This window comes from Lycium ferocissimum, unplaced genomic scaffold (assembly GCF_029784015.1).
Source record: "Lycium ferocissimum isolate CSIRO_LF1 unplaced genomic scaffold, AGI_CSIRO_Lferr_CH_V1 ctg2235, whole genome shotgun sequence".
Taxonomy (NCBI): Eukaryota; Viridiplantae; Streptophyta; class Magnoliopsida; order Solanales; family Solanaceae; genus Lycium; species Lycium ferocissimum.
In genome coordinates, this window is record NW_026720282.1 from 157,108 (window position 1) to 179,840 (window position 22,733).

General features: G+C 33.9%; 2 protein-coding genes and 1 long non-coding RNA gene across 4 annotated transcripts; 2 read left to right on the forward strand and 1 right to left on the reverse strand.

The window, feature by feature from the left end:
• Window positions 1–8,502: 8,502 nt before the first annotated feature.
• On the reverse strand, window positions 8,503–18,220 carry LOC132043255 (uncharacterized). The gene is made up of 3 exons (XM_059433762.1): window positions 17,301–18,220; window positions 11,766–12,076; window positions 8,503–9,406 (listed from the first exon to the last, which is right to left on the reverse strand). The coding sequence occupies exons 1-3, from the start codon at window positions 18,158–18,160 to the stop codon at window positions 9,051–9,053; spliced, it is 1,527 nt and encodes a 508-aa protein (XP_059289745.1). The 5' UTR covers window positions 18,161–18,220; the 3' UTR covers window positions 8,503–9,050.
• Window positions 18,221–20,401: 2,181 nt separating this feature from the next.
• LOC132043251 (uncharacterized) lies at window positions 20,402–21,252 on the forward strand. Of its 2 annotated transcripts, XR_009411742.1 has the most exons (5): window positions 20,402–20,426; window positions 20,508–20,592; window positions 20,697–20,821; window positions 20,912–21,066; window positions 21,144–21,252. It is a non-coding gene; the product is annotated as an uncharacterized LOC132043251 (long non-coding RNA). The 2 variants fall into 2 exon arrangements; XR_009411741.1 differs by lacking the exons at window positions 20,402–20,426; window positions 20,508–20,592 and having other exon boundaries at window positions 20,609–20,821.
• A 125-nt stretch (window positions 21,253–21,377) lies between these two features.
• On the forward strand, window positions 21,378–22,714 carry LOC132043250 (uncharacterized). The gene is made up of 3 exons (XM_059433756.1): window positions 21,378–22,159; window positions 22,242–22,292; window positions 22,429–22,714. The coding sequence occupies exons 1-3, from the start codon at window positions 22,031–22,033 to the stop codon at window positions 22,579–22,581; spliced, it is 333 nt and encodes a 110-aa protein (XP_059289739.1). The 5' UTR covers window positions 21,378–22,030; the 3' UTR covers window positions 22,582–22,714.
• Window positions 22,715–22,733: the final 19 nt, after the last annotated feature.

The window sequence follows — 22,733 nt, forward strand, 5'->3', positions numbered from 1 at the left end:
TCAAGTTAGATGTCATGGTGGCGGCCAGCGGTAATGGTGGTGGAAACAAAAAAAAAATTAGTGGTGGAAGAATAAATAGAGAGAAGGGTAAAATGGGTTAGGGAGATGATGTGGCATGCCATGTGGCATCCATCTCATCAAATGTCAATGTCACATAGGATTAGATGTCCACCTTGGACAAACTTAACGGTGGAGGAGTATATTTGGACCTAAAGTATAACGAATGGTATATATGACCCTTTTCTGATAGTACAGGGGTATATTTAGCCCTTTTCCGTTTAAACTATCTCTTTTTTTTTTCTTTTTTTTTTGTGTGTGTGTTTCCTACCTAAATTATTAAGTATTTATATTACTCTACTAAACTAACACTAAATATTTCTTAAAACACACCTCAAAGTTGACTACATAAAGTGTTTGAATACAATCGCTAAAAGGCTCATAGTAGCTTAATTTGCCCATAAAATTTAGCCACGTGACAGCTGATTCATTAATTTCGAGGTGTGTTACGATTGATGATAGTTCAGGTGAAAAACACAATCACTTGATAATTCAGATAGAGCACTTGAAAAAAAAAAGTGATAATTCTGATGTATTTTTGATAATTAAGAAACTTTTTAGCGCGGTAACATACCGTTCAAAATTTGATGGATAATCGATGGTTTTATTATCTCTCCATATAAATGTTGTTTTTATCTACTGCAATTTTCGAACTCGTGGTATACGCCATACGCCTTCATAATTAGACTAAAGTCCCGACGACTTACAATTAAATATTAAAATAAATTTGTATATTTCTTAAGTATAATTTAATGATGTAAATTAATGAGTTTGTGTTCTACGTTTTTTTTTTTTTTTTTTTTTTTTTTTTTTTAAGTTCTATATTCTTGAATGTAAATAGATTGTTTAAACTAATACATCACCTAAAAATTATTTACCGGTAAATTCTCTTAAAATGTGTGGCTTCATAATCTTAAAAATAAGATAAGTTAGTACCATTTATAATAATTAAAATGATCTGATAAAGATAATTTACATTAACAATATGATAGTAATTTTATACTAGTATTATTTTTCCCGAAATTACTCACACGTGCCTGGGGAATGTTTGGGTGGAGTGTTTCTTACTCTTCTTAAGGATGATGATTCATGGGTTTTCAGAAGTAACAATCTTGGTCTCCTACCATTTTGTTTTGTTTCGTTATTTTATTTGGTTATTTGTCTGTTTCATTAACATTTATAAGAATTGATTGTATATTAGGTTTTTTTCTTTTTCGTATCTCCATCAAAGGTTTGACAACTGCCAGGATATATACCGTCAACCATAAGTAGAGCAGTCAAGTGTGTACAAATTCCAATTCCAACGTGTTTTTCAAACTTAATTTCTTCACACCCTTGTCAATTATGAGACAAAGAAGAAACACAGACTTATGGAGTTTTATAACATTGTGAATTTGTGATAAATATTGAAATTTAACTTTATTATAAGCTCTCTCAAGGTATTAACAAATACTCACCAAATATTCATATGAAAAGTTTTGAAGAAATTCCAACATGAGATATAGGCTTCAACCTTGAATAATCATCTTATCAGCTGATACTAATGCCGCTTTTAGCTGCATATCAATCCACAATAAGTTTCACTTTATGAAAGCAAAAAAATATTACTAGTAAATATTTTTCGAATTCTATTTTTACTCCAACAAATAAGTTATACATTTTTAAAAATGTCTTTCAACAACTATTATTCATTTAAAAAAGAGATAAAGACAAAACACTTATGAATTCCCATTCGGGATGTGGAATTCATTAGGATTTAGGAGTCAAATTGATTTGAATTTGTATCGGAAGTTACCATTTGGAGATAAAGAATTTTCTATCAAAGACAACCCAATTTTCAGGACTTAAATTCGAGATCTCTGATTAATGACCATCTCTATATAACCTCTAATGTTCGACGAATAAGTTCAAATATATTCACCACTCTCATGAAAAATAGTAGTTATAAATGGTCAAGAGTCGCACATCGGGTACTAAAAAGGATGGAGATCTTTTTATTTGGCGTGGGCAAGATTCATTACTTTACATAAATTAACAAGAAGGCTTATTACATAGTCTACCTTTTAAATTTGTCAGGATATTTCATTTAGACACTCGAATTAAAGTTGTTTTAATTGAACACCTCAACTCCTAATAAAGTATTCTAATTAGATATTGCGTGTATTTTCATTCATCTATTAAATAGTTAAATTAATTACTTAACTATATAAATATCTCATTTTCTTTAAATATACTTATCAACCTCAAATCCAATCAAATAATGCTTCGTTCAAATATTTAAATGAAATATCTTGAAAAATTTAAAATGCTAGCTGTATTCGAAGTCTTAAAAAAAAAGGGAAATGACTACTAGAGATCACATCACACAAACATGGACAAAAGTGTCAAGTGTTGTAGGACTAGTACTAGTAGTAAGTACAGATAGGATAAGAGACATGATTTCGTATGGTGAGCAATGGAAGCAAAGCTACTAAGGATATTTACTCTTTGTACTGCTACTATGGGAGCTGCATGTGAGGTAGAGTCGTAAAGGAGGAGAATGACACCTGTTTGCATAGTTAGTGGGAAAAATAAGAGAGAATTTTCTCGGAAACCGAAGAAGAGGAGAGAAAAGCAAAAGCATAACATAAGAAAAGAAAAGAAAAAAAAGCCTGAGAAAGTGGCAAGTGGGAGAGTCGGTGAAAGTGGGGGCCAGTAAAATCTGAGCCATCTCACATGGGTAGCATAGGCATAGATAGGAGTAAGTCAGGATAAAGTAAAGTTATTTGCCGGCTTTCAAAACACTCTTATCCTCTCCCACTTACCCTATATACCTATATCCATAGGGTGCCTAACTTCCCTGTTTCTACAGTTAAGTTTGGGTCGCTTGGTACGCGGACAAAATTAATACAAAGCGTGACAACGCTCAAATACCTATTACTCTTTTATCTGAATTCATCTAAAAGGATATGTTAAAGTTTTTTATCTTAACAAAAGAATTGCTCCTTATGGGAAAATTTTATTTTGTATCATACACAATTAACATTTATTATGTGAGTTTTTTTCCGTGTTATAAGTTAATGAAATCAAATCTTACACTTTTAAATCCACATGAATAAACACTTTTGACAACAAAAGAATAGTCCTCCTCACAAGGACCAACTCCTTTGAATTTATAAATTTATGAAATAAAAAGAAGTCTCGCATAACTAATTTCAATTTTATATCGTGTAAAATAAAAAAATAGAAATCCTTTTACAAAAATTGAGTTTATTTTCAAGACGCAAAGTGATCAATATCTCTAATTAAGTACTCCTTCTGTCCTCGTCACTTTTCTCTTCTCGAGAGTCAACTTGATGAATCTTTGGAGTTAAATTAATTTATATTAATTTAATATTTTAAAATTAAAATTTTAGATGTTCGGAAACTATATAAAAAAATACTATAAGTTATAATTTTTCTCATATTAATATGATGGAAATAGGCATCTTAAAATGTTGATCAAAGTTTATGCAGTTTGACTCTCGAAAAATAAAACGTGACAAGTAAAAGTTAACGGAGGGAGTATGAAAAATTACTTATATCAAATTCATATTCTATGGCGGTTGTATTTGTACAGTTCATTCCAGTCAGATTCGAACTTTAGCCCAACTTGTTTGTCTAGCAATTTATTGCAAAATGTAAAGATAAGGTTTTAAATATTGAAACAATCATTTCATGCATAAATGAATGGTACTGTTCCCATTTTTATAAGAAGATAATAACATTATGAGTTGCTTATTATTCTTATAAAATATTCGCACACATTTGGAGAACATTTAAGTTGGAACTGCAAAAAGAAATTATTTAAAGTACAAAATAAATTAATTTGTCATATTTTCATTAGGATTAATAAGGTAATGCTCAATTCTCTTTACTTATATTTTGTTCTTACCATTAATAATCAAGGTAAGAGTCACTGCAGAACCCGTTAACACTATGGGAGGTAAAAGCCCGGATGATTTCTTTATCTAAAACGAATTATGAAAGTTAAAATTGTTTTCAGATAATTACAGTAATTTTTATAATTTTATTAGAAAAAATCCAATCTATTTTAGCAAAGTTGAAACATTATTTGCAAGCAATGGTTGTTTTGCAATTTGATTCATTATTTCACCTTTAATTTGAAAGAGGGAGTCACAAGTAAATTTCATTTGAGAAGTATTTTCAAATGAAAATAGTAATGTATTCACTTAGAAAAACGTTAATTTATTTATCCAACAAAAATTCATGTTCAAACTCAACACTTTTAATTTTTCTTTTTTTCAATTATTATTTTAAATACGTTTTTTCTTTTCTTTTATCAGGGTAGAGGGCTAGCAGGGGGCAGCGAGGATTTCTTTTTCGTTCTAGGAGCATTATTACCTTTGTGCTTTTGCTTATTTTTAGATCTCTATTATAACTTGGCTGTTTCTTTCTTTCTTTGACTGCATTTTTCGTATTGTATGTTGCTATTACAGCCTATTATTATTATTACTGTCTTGGCACCTTCCCTTGAGCCGAGGGTCTGTCGGAAACAACCTCCCTACCTTTCAAGATAGAGATAAGGTCTGCGTACACTCTCTCCTCCCCAAACCTCACCTTATGAGATTATCTTTGGGTATGTTGTTGTTGTTGTAATTTTAAATACGTTTTTCTAACTTTAACCAAATATTATCCAAAGAGCGTAAAATAACTTCACTTAAATACATTTTCAATCCCGCTTAAAACTTTCCTTGTCAGTTCCAATAACAAACTCCACGCAATGCAAAGTTGAAACAACTTTTTTCAAGTGGAGTTCTTCTCCAAATGGCCCTTTATAGAGAAAAGTTTTAAGCGTTTACCTATTTGAATTTTAAACTTTGATAAGATATTTCCCTCATCGGACTACCTTATCTATAATTATTTTAACACTACTGGTATGATATATAAATGTATCAACCAAGATAATTTAGATCTCCTTACTTTTCTAATAAAGAGAGTAAAATCACTTTATACTTTTTTCTTACGCATCCGTCATTTGACCTCTATCGGTGTGCGCTAGTTCAATCGTCGGTCTCAAACTCAATAAAGAACGAGGATTGTGGTAGACTAACAGTCAGCTTGAAAAACCAATTAATCATAAATTTTCATAATACGTGAATGAAAATTCATATAACCGACGACAACTTATTGGGTTAGCGGTTATTTTATTGTTATTGTGACATTTAATATTCAAAATTTATTGGTATGATTAAATTGCATTCACGCCAGCCACACATAAGACGTATTATAGAGTATAAAACCTTTCTTGTCAAGAGACTATTCATTAAAACCTTTCTTGTCAAGAGACTATTCATTAAAACCTTTCTTATCAAGAGACTATTCATTTTTGGACTCAGATCCTAAATTAGTTAAAGAGGAAGTAGTTCCAATTATCCTATCACATATACTGATATACAGTACTTTTATGTGGTCGTATAGTAAGTGTATCAACGTGGAGTGGAATGATATGAAATGAACAGAAGAAAGCAGAAGATAACAGAATGGAACAGGCATGCGCACTGCCTAATGTCCTCTGTCTACTCTACCTTTAGGATAGCTGAATAAATAGTATAAAGTTGATGGAATCTTAGGATGAAAAGATACCATTATATTCTAATTTCAATATGTGGGCATTATTATTACAAGTGCATGTGTTTAACCTTAATTAATTACGCTTCTTCACCTTGACCCTTTGTCGTCTTTTTATAATTCTCATGGACAATAATGATACCCATCAACCATTCTTCTAGCTGCCTAACTTATTTTTCAAATTTCGATCTCCTATTTGGATGTTTGTGTTCTTCATTTCTTTGGTATTGTCATTTTGACCCAATGTCCTGTGAATTCGAACTTTTTGTCAAGCATTCTTTTCTTCTCTCCCTTTTACTCGCGTTGTTGGGTCTCTAACCTTATATGATTAAAACATTGTCACGAAATTTAAATTATAGTATCTGTTTAAGATATTAAATATTTCTTTTGATTAAACTAAGTAGCTTTGGGACAGTTCCTGGAGTACCCTCATTTCTTTTTACCCTCATATATATCTAAGGAGAAATATTTAAGCGTGACGATAGTTTTATATTTACAAAACATAACATTACAAATCCTATACAAAACATGCTTTATATTTAAAAAAAAAAAAAAATTAAATTATTTTTTATTTTTTAAAAATCATTTTTTTAAAAAAATATTTTTTTATTTTTTAAAAAAAAAAAATAATTTTTTTTTTATTTTTTAAAAAAATTAATATTTTTTTTTTTGCTCAAAAACTTATGTATGAAAGTTGTATGAAATGTGTATATCTCGCTCAAGACTTAAAAAGTTTGCTCAAAATTTAGTGTATGAAAAATGTATGAAATGTGTACATCGAGGTTTAAAAAATCCGCTCAAAATTGTGTGTATGAAAACAATATGAAATTTGTATCTTGCTCATGTCTTAAAATTTCGCTCACATTTTCATGTATAAAGTTCATGTTAGATTTACGTAAAATTAATACAACTACAACAACATTGTATATAACTTTGATACAACATTCAAGACTTAAAATAATCGCTCAAATTTTTGTGTATGAAATTTGTATATCTTGCTCAAGGCTTAAAAATTTCGCTCAAATTTTATGTATGAAGAACGTATGAAATGTGTATATCTTGATCAAGGCTTAAACATTATGCTTAAAATTTTATGCATGAGAATGGTATGAAATGTGTATATCTTCCTCAAGACTTAGAATTTCATTCACATTGTTTGTATATAAATTTCATATTAGATTTCTGAAAAATTAATACAACTACAACAACATTGTAACAATTTTCATACAATATTCAAGGCTTAAAGTTTTCGCTCAAAATTTTGTATATGAAAATTATATTAAAAATTTTGCTCACACATACACATTTCATACAACTTTCATACATAGAAATATGAGGTAATTTTTTAAGCCATTGAGCAAAAAAAAAAAAAAATTAATATTTAAAAAATATATATAAAAATTATTTTAAAAAAAAATAAAAATATTTTTTTAAAAAAAATATTTTTTTATAAAAAATATATATATTTTCTGAAAAAAATAAAAAAACGAAAAATATATGAAAATCCGTCATGTTTTGTAATATATCGTTATGTTTTGTAAATAAGGAAAACTATCGTTACGTTTCGTAAATATTTCTCCTTAACATGTATATATACGTAGTTTTCCCTTCTTTTTAAGCCATAATACATTTCCCAATTCCTGGAGTACCCTCATTTCTTTTTAAGCCATAATACATATGACACATCTTTAAGTGCGATATGCCCTCCAATTTTGGATATGCACAAGTAGCCACCTCAACTTATATAAAGTTGAACATGTAAATACAAACGCCGAGATCAAAGTTTGTAAGTTGAAGTTTGACAAAGTGAGACAAGTTGAAATGCCTCTTACGCATGTATTTGAGATCAAATGCCAATTTATGTATTATGTAATCTTTTAAGCGCAGATAATTATTGTATTTTAGAAATTTCATTTTGTCCTCAATCAAAGTTTTCTCCGTAAAAGTGCTTAGTTTTTGACAACCAGAAAACCTTTTAAGAGCTAGAACAGAAACTGCAATTAATCCTTTCCATTAATTTTGCGTCACAACATAGATGAGGAATCTTTTAGCTGACAATTTAGTCTCAACGACAAAAGATAAAAAGTCAGATGAATGTCAGTATAAACTTTAATCAAGGTGATACTATGGACGGAGTCTTATTGTTAATTGATTGATTTGATAAAACACTAAACGCAAGTTCATTTTCCCTATCGTGATTAATAAGCCTAAGCATCCACCAAATCTTTCATTAAATAAAGTCTCCATCCTCAACAAGTTGAAACCGATTGCGTTAAGCATGTATCCTATTCACATGGCATTTCAAAAATAAATGAATAAACAGCAGATAAACACGAGCTCTGCCAAAAACACCACCAAAGAATTGATTCCTTCTTGACCACTAAAGTAAGGAGAGGATAAGGCACTTGAGTATACTTTTGACTGAAAAATATTCCCCTCGACAAAACCCTAGGGGAAAAGAGAGTTCTATAAACTTCAAAAGGACGTCAAATCTTAGTAACATTACATGCGACAAAATTTTCAAACAAGATCAATGAAATATCTTGCACAGCTACCTTTAAAAGGGAACTCTACTAGATACACAGATCTTAAGGTACTAGATGTTAATCAAGGCTGTAATTGATACTATGCTTCTTGCTTTATATCTTCATATTGGATCTACTTTGCGTGATTACCACATGTATCGTGAATAACTGCTCATTGGCCGACTTGTAACACTCGGTCTTGTCTTTCTCATGATAACTTCCAAGCACAAAAATATGAGCTTAACTAACTTATTAATAAAAGAAAACCATCGAAACATAACGAACAAGATAATGCTGCTGAACCTGAAGAGGACAAAAGCATAAATCTACTAGCTCACATATGATATTTTTGTCTAAACCGGAGCAGAATTAGATATTTGTCATTTCAATCTAGTGACAGTGGCTAAAAAATTAGCCTGCATTAATGAATTCCTCGCATTCAGGTAGATTTTTTGAGGCATAGTTTCGTACTACTATCTGCAAGGGAACCAAAAGGTAGATTCACTCTTCGCTAGTCAGAAACATATAACTAAATTTAACCTTGAAACAAATTTTTGAACCATGATCATATCCACACCCAAATGGTACACCCAGCCTCAAACCGAGGAAGCGAGACAAACTAATCAAGCGAGTGCATTGGACTCCCAAACTGCTAACCTTGCACCAACAATGGTCACTACAAGAGAAGGGGAAAAAGACATGCATGGCACTTATGACTTAGCTTTACCGTTATCCCAGAGAAACCCACCGCTGATTACTAAGGGCAATAAAAGTAACACAAAACCACAATATCTAGAGTAGGAATTGAGTAAAATTCTCAACTGGAGCACATCTTAATGCAAGGCTATTGAAGTTGTTCTAACCAGATGGCTTGTAATCCAATAGGCTAGCAATAGTAATCTTCTTTCTAAAGTCGAAATCAACCTTCTCTAAGTCGTTAACAGTACCCAGATAACCATAGAAGATTCTCTTCTTCTCTCCAGTCCGATGATCAAACTTGCAAAGCTCAGGATTGTTCTCATCATCCTTACCTAGAGTCAAGGGCTGCAATCGAGCCCAACCATTTCTCCCGTGGTTATCTTTCTCAAAATATTCAGCCAACCGCATGGCTTCCATTAAACCAGATTGGTCGCTTGCAAATTTAACCAGAGTAACACCTAGATGACCGTCTCTGCTATACAAGGCCTTTGCTTTGCCACCGTGAAATCCAATACCTGAAAGCAAAATTGGCAATTGCAGTACAGAAACGTTATGCGATCTGCGACGTAGAGCTAAAAACAAGCCTGGAGAAAGCATGACCAATTGTGCCTTATAACCAGTTCCACATACATAAATTGGTGGCAAATCCACTATCAAAAAGAAGAAATTAAAAAAAAAAAGAAAAAAAAGAAAATGAGCATACGAGGTGCCAAGAAAGATATAATCCTAAAAGCAATAAGCAAAACAGAACAGCACTAACTTATGATCAGTTCCACATAAAAAAATGATGATAACAAATAGACAGGAAAATTCAATCTGAAGTTATCCTCTCAGCTTTTCCTTTCATAGAAGGTGAAATAGACAAGGAAATGGAAGGAGGACTGATAAAGAAACCAAGAATGAAACCATTGGCAATAGGCATTCATGGCAATGAATCCTCCAACAGAAAACCATAGTTAACAATACTCGATGACCAGTAAACGTAATAATAATACTAATCCCTAGAAGTCTAGAACACCAAAAGGTTCTCGAGTTTGTAGAGGAATGGTAACATCAAAAAGACAAACTGCCTTCTCATTGAGGCGTCTTAAGGAACAGATTCAAACTAAGTTATTCATTGTAAGGCACTAAAAAACTAGGCTGTGCACCAGTCCTATGAATAAAGGTTCCTCAATAGGAACAAGATGCGAAAACCCAGATCAGATGCACCTCAACCGTAGAAGTCTTTAGAAGAACTTCAGGAAACTGAGGTCCAAGCCATTGAAAAGAGTTAAATCAAATTGCAATCTCATACATGTTGACGACCAGGTAGAAACAGACAATTAAAATATAAAAATATTACTGAGTTTCTCAGATAGAATTCTACTGGTTACTTGAGGGAATATAATGATTATACTAGTCCTCCAAGGAGGTTCATCCGTTCATGTCACATGCCAGAAACATCTCACTGAAAAGTAACATGCCTAAAGTCGCACTACAAATTCAATATATTGAACAATAGCAAGGATCTAAGCCAATGGTCATTGCAATGCATGAAGAACAAAATTAGTATAAAGAGAATGCTTTTCACGCTCCAAATACAAATTAGCAACACAAAAGGCATGCTGCACTTGTCCCATGCAATCTACATTATTCTTTGAAAAATGAATTGGCTGCTGAACTACAGATCCAGTATAGTGATATGACTGGATATATATATATATATATATATATATATATATATATATATATATATATATATATATATATTTGATGAAGTAATTGATTCTATTCAAGGCATCCAGAAGATGCAAAGTAGTTACAAAAGATTGAGCACAAGAATGGTATCAAAGTGCATGAGATATACATTCTATATCATCAAAATGCATGAGCATATCAGCCTATAGACAACACATTTCGCTGCTTCTGGTTCTAGTTAGCACTACAATTGGAATGGAGTGACTCCCAGGCAATTCCAATCAAGTTTTTTTAAAGGTAACAGAATTCTTATACAGAGCACATCTTAAGAATCGCCAAGGGCTTTTCTGAAATAAGAGGTCAACTGTGATACCATTCCATGTTAAAGAATGTTTCGATAACGCAGACAATACAATTCGTTTGAAGGGCACCACGAAGGTGCTGGAATATTTTCCTCTATAATAGTAGGGAAATTAGGAAACCAACGAGGAAAACTGTTTCATTCAATTTGAACTTTTACCGCTGAGAGACAAAATCTAAAGAACGTTTAAAACGCTTTTTCATAAAACAAAAGGTTAATTACGACGCCATTGAGTATTCTCACTGATATAAATAGCTGGATGATTTAACAGCCTAAACACGGTAGGATATTCCTTCCCTCCCTCCCTCTCTATGGCCTTTCTTGTCGATTTCCTGGACAAATCCTCCAACCAACAAAAGCACGTAAGTTCTGATATAAACTCCGGTAACCTCATTGTACAAACCACCAAGTTTGCTTTTACAGTCCACTGCAAGACCTGATTAACAGAATTAAGATTCTAAACTGCCTCAGATCCTATGATTCCTGGCCTAAGAGGCACCCTCGCAGAACACTATCGGAAAGCTCACTTGAAAGTAGATTCATAAATCATCAGAGACCACTAGCGTGCAAGACAGTGGTGATTAAGTGACCATTGACAATGCTTAAACACAGATCATCTGCTAAAACCGGCAAAGTAAATTAATCGTATGGGTCAGACAAATTAAGCAAGTATAAGTAATAGTCCTGAAAAAAGGACCACATAGATTTGGTGGAGAACTTCCAGATGTGGCAAGCAGCTATGATTGGTATACGCCTATAAAAAGATAGTGCAGAAAGCAGGAAAATTCCCTTGATGAAACGATGGAAATGATAAGAAACAGAGATGGATGCTTTACCTCTAAGGTAACTATCCATTGCCTTGTTTCCCAAACCCTCCATGCGCCCATCATCACGTTTTCCTGTGATAGTGTTATGGATTATAACCAAAGGTGGCCACAAAATTAGATCATCTCGGTTTGCAGTTGCTTCATCAGCAGATAACATCATATATGACTTCGAGTTATCAGGAGGTGTCAAATAGTTCCATCCCATCAGAACACATAATGCTTTGTGAAAGGCCAAATGTTCCACAAGTGTTGAATCAGCACTATCCGAGTTGTAGGCGTGCATAATAAGAGTGTGCATATCAGGAAAATCTTTTGAAGTCCTGTGTTGTTATCATGCCAAAGTTACGGAGTACTTCAGAATTATTCCTCAAAATTCCAAGATAAACTTAAGTGTAAACAAAAAGTAAAGCATTGAGCAACAAAAGGGAAATTCGGCAGCATTATTTCAGGATGTGAAACTCCACAATGTGCAATGATACTATTTTGACAGGTTGCACGTCACAGATAAAATACATCCGAACATGAGATGTAATTTGTCATCAACCAACAAATTGTCTTTACACCTACTCGAAGGGAAAGAAATCTCTTTAAAGGTTGCAAAGGGAAGTCAAACAAGTCAGTCTCAATTGAAGGGAGCATTGGGATATTTACCACCTTAAGGATTCCTCCATGGTTTGGTAGGATAAGAGATCATGTAGTACAAACTACCATCATAAATATTCCACCTATTGCAAACTTACTATCTTAAGATTTCCGCCATGGCTTGGTAGGATAAGAGATCATGTAGTACAAACTACCATCATACATATTCCACCTATTGCAAACTTACTATGAACTACATTACAATCTAATGAGTAACCAGTTGAAAGTAAGGAATAGAGCGGCATCTGAACCGTGCACAGAACTACTTTTTTGTACCATACCCAAGACGGGGGCAGGCCACAGCTGAAAAAATTAATCAGGACAACTATTAAGTTTTCCTATTTCACTATTTTTCTGCAAGCGGCCATTGGCATACTACAACTACCACAGCCAAGATAACGGAAAACTTCAGCAATCACGCAATGAGAATTCATAACAAAAGGTCCATGATTTGGCTGCAAGCATTGACCTGTTGAACCTCAAAAGGGAGGGCCACACTAAAAGTGGTAAATATATCAGAAATTGCTCTGATTTGCCACACAATCATCTACCAGTTTCATCTATCATGGAATGCCATAATGATGATACAATACACCATTGTGAAAGTAGCAAGCTACTCCACCAACAAGAATTTTTTTGGTTCAAAACGAGATAAAAATAGATTAACTGTAGAACAAGGTAAAGAAAAAGGCTTTTCTATGGCCTAGTGATCTACGAAAGTAAAAGTACTGAAATCACAAAAGCTCTGAAAAGAGTTTTTCCTACATAATATGAACACATTGGTGGGATTCCACCAAGGTTGACTGCCTTCAAATCATTTAGCTGATACTTGCATCACATCCACTATGAAGAAAACAAATGACTAAATTTCCATATGTTAAATAGTCAACTCATGATCGTCAATCTACATACATCTAATACATGAAGTGAGAAAGAAAAAAGTCTCAAGTCCAATACAGTTGTGTCATCGTGTACAAAGGACCACCAGAGAAGCATTTAAGCAGGTAAGGTGCTAGAATCTTTACTTGGTATTCTACCTTTGGGAACCGAAAAGGCAACTCAACTCATCTCAAACTACTGTGATAAAGCATCTAATTCATGGATAGAATAAAGCTCTTCCGAAAAAATCTTTAAGAGTTCCGTGGTGATAGTCACGCAGGACAAGCAGGTAAAGCTATAGCTCGGGTAACCAATCAATGAAGGAGTAGCTTCCAAGGCGTGAAATTGCCTCACCACAAAGAAGAAAGAATCGAGACAAGAAGTTCCATATAGCTAAAGCTAAATCCCGAGAAACTAATGAACTACATAACACACACAGCCACTAAGGTGCAACTGTCTATCCAATATGCAAGTTAAGAAAACCTTACAGAAAAGACTCTCTCTCTCTCCCCGCACACACGTATATGGATCACGCCTCCCTTGCTCCGAATATCCGTGACTATACCACTAGTATTATATTTTGTAAAAGCAATCATAGGATTAGGTAACATATGTAAGCTGGAACGATGATAGAAGACGGAAACAACAAATAAATGAGGCTATCACGATAATAGCCTATGCTCATAACTAACAAGATGGATCTCTCTACAACACTCTATTTTACAAAATTTTCAGCACAATATATTTTGAATTTTGAGAAAAGGTTGTTGTTACTACAATTATTGTTATAAGTTCTCTGTCAATTCAGAATTAAAATAAGATATTTCAAACCACAATTTCCTGTAAACTGAACATCCTTTCAGTCCCTCAGAGCTATGTCACCTGCACCACCAACCACCCCCACCTTTACTCTTTATATGAGTCTTCTTTTGGGTTCACATAACAAATACTGTTGTTGTGCACTTGTACATTATAATCCTTTTCTAATAACCTACTAAGCAGATAGTAAACATGCTTTAATTTCACTGTCAATATTTTAATTTCCTTAGATATTTAAGTATTTTAGAACAGATTCCTACATCGACCCACGCACTTGATCCTGTGAACTGAACATGAGATATAGAGACTACTTGTTACAATATGTGTAGTATAACACCCCTAAATACTATATTGTGATTGCTCCCTCATACAATCCTATATTGATATCAGCTCACATTCTTAGTTGGGAATGGAAGTCGTCATTAGCAGCAAAATCAATGTATCAGCAGATCACTCTCCACTAAAACCTACAAAAGTGTAAGTTAACTTGGTCCTACATTTGATCCAATTTATTCCAACACTTAATTTACATGCCAAGCATAGATCATTTGAAGAATGCAGCATTAGAAGTGCAAATAGAACGAGGGAGGATGTGACATGAAATAAAGTATACAATCTACTCACAGCAAATTAGTAAAGCAAAAGGAGCATCAAATCAAGGAAATAAAGATGTGAGTTGCTATTGAATCTGAAGAGGGATTAAGAATGACAACTCAGTATAAGCAATGAGAACAAGAGATAGCTTAGGACGATTGAATTAGAAACCATGTCCAAATGGCTAAGATCATCCAGAAAAATGTAAAGACTCTAAATTAGACAACAAAAATCTTTGACTTATTTTTAAGAGAGCATGAATGAAGAGTTGGATACATGTTCATCTCAATAGAAAGATGGAAGAAATTAGATTTGGCAAGAGAACCAAAGAAATCACAACATAAATTACAACAGTCGAAAAGAGAAGCAAAGTACAGTAAAAGTGAATAGAAGAAATGGAAGCAAAAAGAGAAGCAAAGTACAGCACGCAAATAGAAGTGGGGGAAAAAAATGATAGTCAGGCAGGGAAGGTACAGCAGTATTAAGCCACAACGTTAGCTGAGCAACTGATTGGTTTGGCTGTTAGCTGTGGTAGCACCTCAATTATGTACCCCTCTTACCTCCCGCTAGCCAGAGATCAGGTAACATTGTCCACCAAGTCGTAGAAAAAAAAAAAGAAGTGATTAAAAAAAAGAAGTAAATCACCTGCCATTTGTCTGCCTGTGTTGGGATTTGAACTCTGGTCTCCCATGGTTTTCATCCCACCTCAAGAAATAAGGTGTTTTTTAAACGCATACAGGTAACTTTAGGGAACTCTACACTTGATTTAAAAAGGTAGCATCCTCCCCGCTGCGCATGATCTATCCTTTCTCAACAAAATATGCTTATAGAACCAAAATCGGGAAAAAAAAGAAAAAAAAAAACTCAAAGAAGCAACAACAAAAAAGTAGGCAACAAGTCGCCTGGGTCACTAAGACAATATCTACTAGCTCAAGTAAAAAGATAGGCAGAGTCACATGTTATAGGGAATTAAAGGAGAATTAATGTGCCATGCTATTAGCATTTGATGTGGAACCAACTAGTGTACACATTCAAAAATCTCTTCAAGTTATAAACAATTAACCCCTTTAATAGTGGCCAAAACAACAGAAAAGTGTTTACCCTATTGTGGACTATCTCATGGTTCCAGACAAGTCCAATTAAGTTAGTAGGAAACTTTGTGCCTTCCAATTCTCACATTCAAACAAGAAAAAAGTGTGAATTTGCATAATCAACAATGCAAGAGCTACACCCAACCCAAAGTAATTGCAAACTAGAGAATAAAGAAAACCGAGATTGTAGCCTAATAGAAACAAACTTGGGAGGAGTCCTAGTAGTCATATAATAAACGGCCAGATCTTTCCTATCTTTTACACTTTTATTTTCATCTCTTAAGATTAAATAAATAATAAAAAGAGATCATTTCTCCCCTGGGTTGCTTTGCATCCTAACCACGTGCTTTTCTAAATTGCACTGCTTCATCCATCAGAAGCAATAACCCCTAAATTCGCTTCACCAGGATGGAGCAATCGCTTTTCATAACATAGGTCACCATGGGGCAAACTTACCATGGAACTAGATCCACTATCATTAGTTTGAGAATTAGATATGATTAGTAGAAAGGTAGCTTATCTAGCAAAAGATATGGCTTCAAGAATGCCATCTCATAAACACGACACAATGACTTACAATGATACACACACAAATGAATAATGGACCAACAACTACATCTCAATCCAAAGCTAATTGGGAAACAACACTTAGTATATACTAGAGGTAAAACGAATGACCGTATAAAAAATACCATACAGCCACATATCTTTTTCTAGTGATATTGCAATAACGCCTTCAAAGAGAGAGAGAGACCACGTTTTCCAACATTCAAGCGCAAAGACAAACTAAACTCGCACAGCCTATCAAAATCTTTTTTTAATAAGAACGGACCAGAAAACAGGCCATCCAATCTCTGCCCCGAGGGAAATGTTGAGAAGACCTCAAAGTACCGTGGGTAACGAGTTACACGACAAGCTTAATTTACAATGCAAATGCAGACTCGTTCTTTTTCTAAATTGAAGCCACCTAGTTATTTGCTGACAAGTCAAGACACAAGCTCAACCATTATTTGCCACATGTTTCCAAATTAAACTTGATCATGGCAGCTTCCTGATGTCAGCATCTCTAACAACTCATGTTAGTAATATCAGTGTTCTATAAGAAATCAACACTTTGTCCTATTAATTTGGAGCTAACTTGTTCTTTATCTACCTGTTAAAGACCCTTAATCCCCTACCTGCTATACCTTCTACCACAATAATCAAAATTTGACAGGAATGGTCTGGAAACTGATCCGTGAAAGCCACATCACTGACAACAGCAACTCTATGTTGAATAACGGTTTTAATTCAAGAGCTTAGAAAACATAAATCAATAACTAATTATTGTGGGCATCTAGGGAAAGAGCAATTGCTATGTAGATTAAGACACTTGAGGTGTAACCCTGAACTAAGTAATGGTCATTTTAATACTTGCCCAAAGACAATTCTATCTCAAAACTCAAACAAATATATCTACACATCAAAAATCTAGAATAAACATAATAGATTGCAATACAACCCGAGTATATTCCCACACCTGTTACAAGCAAGACACTGCAAACGCCCTTGCTTTCCATCAGCCAAATAACTCCTTTTAAGATTTGCATTATCATAAATCAACTTCACCATAAGCAAAAAAGACTTCTTTAATGCACTTTGATCCACCTCATTATGCTTCATAATCCTACTACCCACACTACTCCCTCCTTCAAAACCTCCACCACTCCTCATATACTTCCCAGGCCTAATCATTTCTTCCCCTCCTCCTCTACCACCCATATACAAACTACTACTCGTCCCGCCCTTAACCGGGCCCGGGCCCACATTACCATGTTCCAACACTTGTTGCCTTAACCTCTCTAGCCCATCCCTCCCCTCATCACCAAACTTCCTCTTCATTGCATTATTATTATTACCCCCCTCTATCCCTATCGGATTCCATTCGGGCCCGGGGAACGCAAAGCCTGGCCCGCGAAACTCGGCGGGCCGGGGAAAAGAGGGGAAATCTTGATAATCATGGGGTAATGCGAAGTAAGACCTAACAGAACCATCAGCAAGAACAATGGTTCTACGTTCTAACATGTGAAACCCATAGGAAGGGGGTGGGGGTGGGTCACGGAAAGGGAAAGGGGGTAGCCCACCCAAATGGGTATTCGGGTCGGGTCTCGGAGATGGGTTGTTGTTGTTGTTGTTAATAATGGGTTTCGGGTTGGGATTAGGGTTTGTGGGTTGTTTGGGAGAGGGCTTTGATTTGGGGTCGCCGGAGGGTTTGGGATCGCCGGAAGAAGATTTGTTTTTAGCGGTGGATGGGTCCCAACGGGATTTACGATGGGTATTCGGGTCGGGTCTTGGTGATGGGTTGTTAATGCGTTTTGGAGGGTTACTGCCTCCTGCCATTGGGGAAATTAGGGATTTCTTGAAAATATTTGAAGAGTTATGAGCAGCTCAAAGAGAGTAGTTGTTATATGTGCAAGAAAACTAATCTTCCCTATTTTTTCTTTTCCTACCCGCTAAGTAATCTATATCTATATCTATATCTATATATAATTAAAAAAAGATGATAATAATAATAGTATTGTGACAAAATAATGCCAAGTGTTACAATTATTTTAGAAAATAGTTAATTAGTTATTAGTTAGTGTTATTTAATAATATATATAGATGTAAATATATATAAAAAAAAAAGGAAAAAAACAAAAAACTGAACCGTGGATACAACTCCCACGTTTCAGTTTTATAATTTGCTATTAAGTTGTACTACGAAAAGGAAAACAAAAAGGGGGGCAAAAAAAAAAAAAAACTTAAAAAAAGGGAAAAAAAACATTCCGCTGAACCGTGGATACATACAACTCCCACGTTTCGCTTTTTATAATTTGGCAATTAATTTGCTATTAAGTTGTACTACGAAAAAGGAAAACGAAAAGGGGGGAAATAGAAAGAAAAAAAAAGCCTACTCCTAAACCCACTTCTCCCCCTCATCCCATTTCTCCATGAACCCTAAAATTAGGGATACCACATCCCATTTCTCCATGAACCCTAAAATTAGGGTACCACGATCTGTAGTTTTTTCATAATGGAGCAGTTAAGAGCCGGCAATAGATCACGATGCAGTGGTATTTCTTTTCATAGTTTATGTTTTTTTCACATTTATGGTTATATCTTTTATTAACAGAGGAATTAATGGCGGCTCAAATTAATTTTATTAGCGAAATTAACACCAAGCCGATGAATTGGAGGTTAAAGGTTCGTATTGTCAGGCTTTGGGAAAAACCACTTCACAACAAACCTGATAGTCCTTTTTCAACTGAGCTTATTCTGATGGATGAAAAGGTTAAATATTTGCACTTTAATTCTATTTGTGGAAAAACTTAGTCTTATTTACTGATTTAGTGTTTTTGTAGGGCGCCGCATTCACGCAAGTGTTGGCGTGAATATTATTCAAAGTTTGAAAATGATGAAACAAGAAATCAAGGAATTGGGTTTGTACATCATGAAGAATTTCATGGTTTGTCCAAATAAGGAGAAACCGAGGATCAAAGACCACAAGTGTAAGTTGATTTTCATAAGACCATTGTCGAGGAAATACAGGATCCATATTTTGACATGTGTATCTTCAAATTCAAACCCTATGAGAGAATTGTCTAATCCAGAGGATTTTGACGACACCGAACTATTCGGTAATAAATTTTTTTTTCCTTTTTTCTTTTACTTTCCGTTATTAAATTTCGTTGTCCATGGGTTGAACCGATTGGTGATACCAATTCCAAGATTTCCGAGTTTCTTTAGATTCTATGCAACAAAAGTATTATAGGTTTCTCTCTACTGTTTGTTGGAGGATCATTTGTTTTCTTGTGGTGAGTACTATTGTGGCTAATTGTTGCAACTAATTTGGATGAGTCCAGAATGTTTGTGTAAGCTATTGTCATGGTCTATTTTGATTATATTCTACCTATTCCATTTTTAACTTTTGAAAGGTGAATGCAAATTCCTCCTGTAATTCACGCATACATGTTGTGAAAGCATAATGTGATGTGGTATGAATATCAGTACTTTCTATTCTTTGCCTCATTATATCAAGGCCATGGATTCATTAATATCCTTTTTTTTTTTTTACTTGTGTTAAGGGGAGGAAACCTAAACTAACAATTGTATTAGTTTAGGTTCTACCGCAAAATCTCTTCACCCGGGCGGTGTCGATGCTCTAGAGAGAATTCATATGGATGTCCATGTCACTTTCATGAAATAATATGCACTTTTCAGCTTCTTCAACATACATACATATTAATTCTTTTAAATTATAGCTTTAAACATACCTCAACTATGACCAATTCTCGCCGCACCGATTTCTTTGGTCAATATTTTTGTAGATGTTATCGGCCAAATTGTGAGTTATGGGGACGTATACCGTCAACCAAGATGGTAACATCCGGATGTTCATGAACGTTGAGCTGCAGGATTATAAGTAAGCTTTCGACAACTATTCAATGCTTAATTACTTTGTAATTTTGAATCATTTCCTTAACCTTATAATAATTGTAGGAGCAACAACATATCTGCAACATTTTGGGGCGACTTTGTGGAACGTATCAAGCCACATTTGATTGAATCGAATGATAAGCCCGTTGTCGTCGTCAGAGCTTTGTTAGAGCACATCGATTTCGAGGTTATTAAGTTGTCTACTTATTTTGCAATTCTATGTCTTTGTACAATTAGCAAACTCTTATTAATATAATTAAGCGTGCAGAACAATATTCAGTGAGGAACACTTGGCACGTCTCCAAGCTTTGGATCAATTCACAACTTCCTCAAATTGTTGACTTTAGCTCCAGGTTTCACAACAGTTATGCTAAATTTTTGGTCATTTCAAATTAAATTTTATTGTTACTCTTTATTAACGTATCTCAATTTACAATATGAAACAGAATCGTCTCAGTGTGTGGAGAAAGCTCACAAAGAATTACTCAAATTTCGTCTCAAAAGACTCATTCTATTGAAGATGAATTAGCATCTGGAAGTGTTGAAGTTAAAACTATTGAGGCTTTGATTGACTCTAAGCATGTGAGTACCTAATTATAAATAATCAGCACAACAACAAAAAATTTACCTAATCTTTCTGTACATAATAGTTGTATATCCAATTTTTATGAGCAATGAAACTTCTGGATTGTAGCAACCATTGTGTACATAGATCTAGAGCATGGATGGTCTTATTTAGCATGCAAAATGTGCGCAAAGAAGGTTGAGCCAGAGGGGAATAAGTTCTATTGTAAAAAATGCGGGCAAGTTCCATCTGCCAGTCATCGGTATGACCATAATACATACTTCATTAATTTTTTTTCATAAACAAACTTAAAATTGTTTCTATAATGACTCTTTCCAGGTTCAAGCTAAAATTAGGAGTGATAGATGACACCGGTACAATTATTTTGATGATGTGGGATAGGGATGCAAAAATGATCGGAAAGTCAAAGCAAATGATTTAAAAAATGCCGTATCGAGGTATACTACAAACTCTCTAAACAAAATAAGACCACCAACATCTAAAAAATTATCATTATTACCTAACTTATATATAGAATAGGGATGATAGCATGTTTACAAAATAGTCAACTGCATGATCTTTCAAATGTTTAAAGAGATTTAAGCTTTTACATATCAATTTTAAGTTATATGAACCGGTGATTGGCAATTAAAAATATTTTTGTTTACTCAAATTCCAAAAGAAAAATATTGTAAAGCCTTTAATCGGCTCTTAAGTTATTTAGCTTTAACTTAAGTGACAAATTTGTTATCAGACACCCTCTTTAGTAAAGTATAGAACCAGTCTAATGTGTAATATTCATCTTTTTTTTTCTTCTTACCAGTTCATGATGAATTGTTTAATTCAATGTTTAAAGTATCTATCTATTTTTATAATCTCGGATGGCCAGCGTTAATTTCATGCCACTGAAGGCTTCATTATTTTATCTAGGCAAGCCATAATCAAAGACATGCTTTAATGTGGAAGTTAAATTGCAAACAGTTATAAACACTTATGCTTTCATTTTAGAGTTCCCCTCTTCTACTTTAGTCTTTTTATATTAGTAGCTTGCTTTAATGTATTGTTCCTGGTATTTGGATTATGCTTACTAACACACTTATTATGACAATTGAAGCATCATCTTTGTAACAGCTTCAACCATTCTGATATTTCTTTTTTAGACTTCTGGTGTTGCAGATGACTCTTCAATACCAATAGAGATAGAAAATCTTATTGAAAAAAGATACATGTTTAAAGTGGATGTTCAGAGCTCCAACTGTGAGAATCAAGATGAAGTCTTTAAAGTTCTTACGTTTACTGATGACGAGGATATTATAGAAAAATACATTCCTTCTCCACGTGCAGAGACATTCAAAGTATGTTTATCTACTCAAATATTTCTCAAGTTTGCTATTTGTGATTGAAGTAAATTTTAATTATGATGCACATTTTTTATAGGATCCAGATTTCAATCAAAACCAAGTCAGTCATGAAGATAACGAAATCACGGTGAATTTGCAACTAATCATTAACTTCTTTAGATTATTTATTCTTCTAATTAAATGAATTGCAGCTTTTAAATAATAAAACAAATAGATACCATAGATTCAATATTGATTTTCACCTTTGCATTTTTAATATGTAGGATTCTACTGAAGATGCTGAGTTGATCGACGTCGCAAGTACACCTGTCAAGATAGCTATCACTGGTGCCGCGACAGTGGTTGAAGAAGATCCAGTTGCACAGTTGTCTGGAAACAAGATCAAAAGAGTATTTAAGAAGAAGAAGATAGCATAATGTGCTAGCATATGTAACCCTTGGAGAAACTAAAAATTGCTTGCTTATTTAGTTTGGTAGTTTCATGAGTACTTATGAACATGTTTGAATTATTTCATGTTTTTTCTGGTATTGAAATTCTGCTTTTTAGATAGTTTGATATTTTCCTTAGT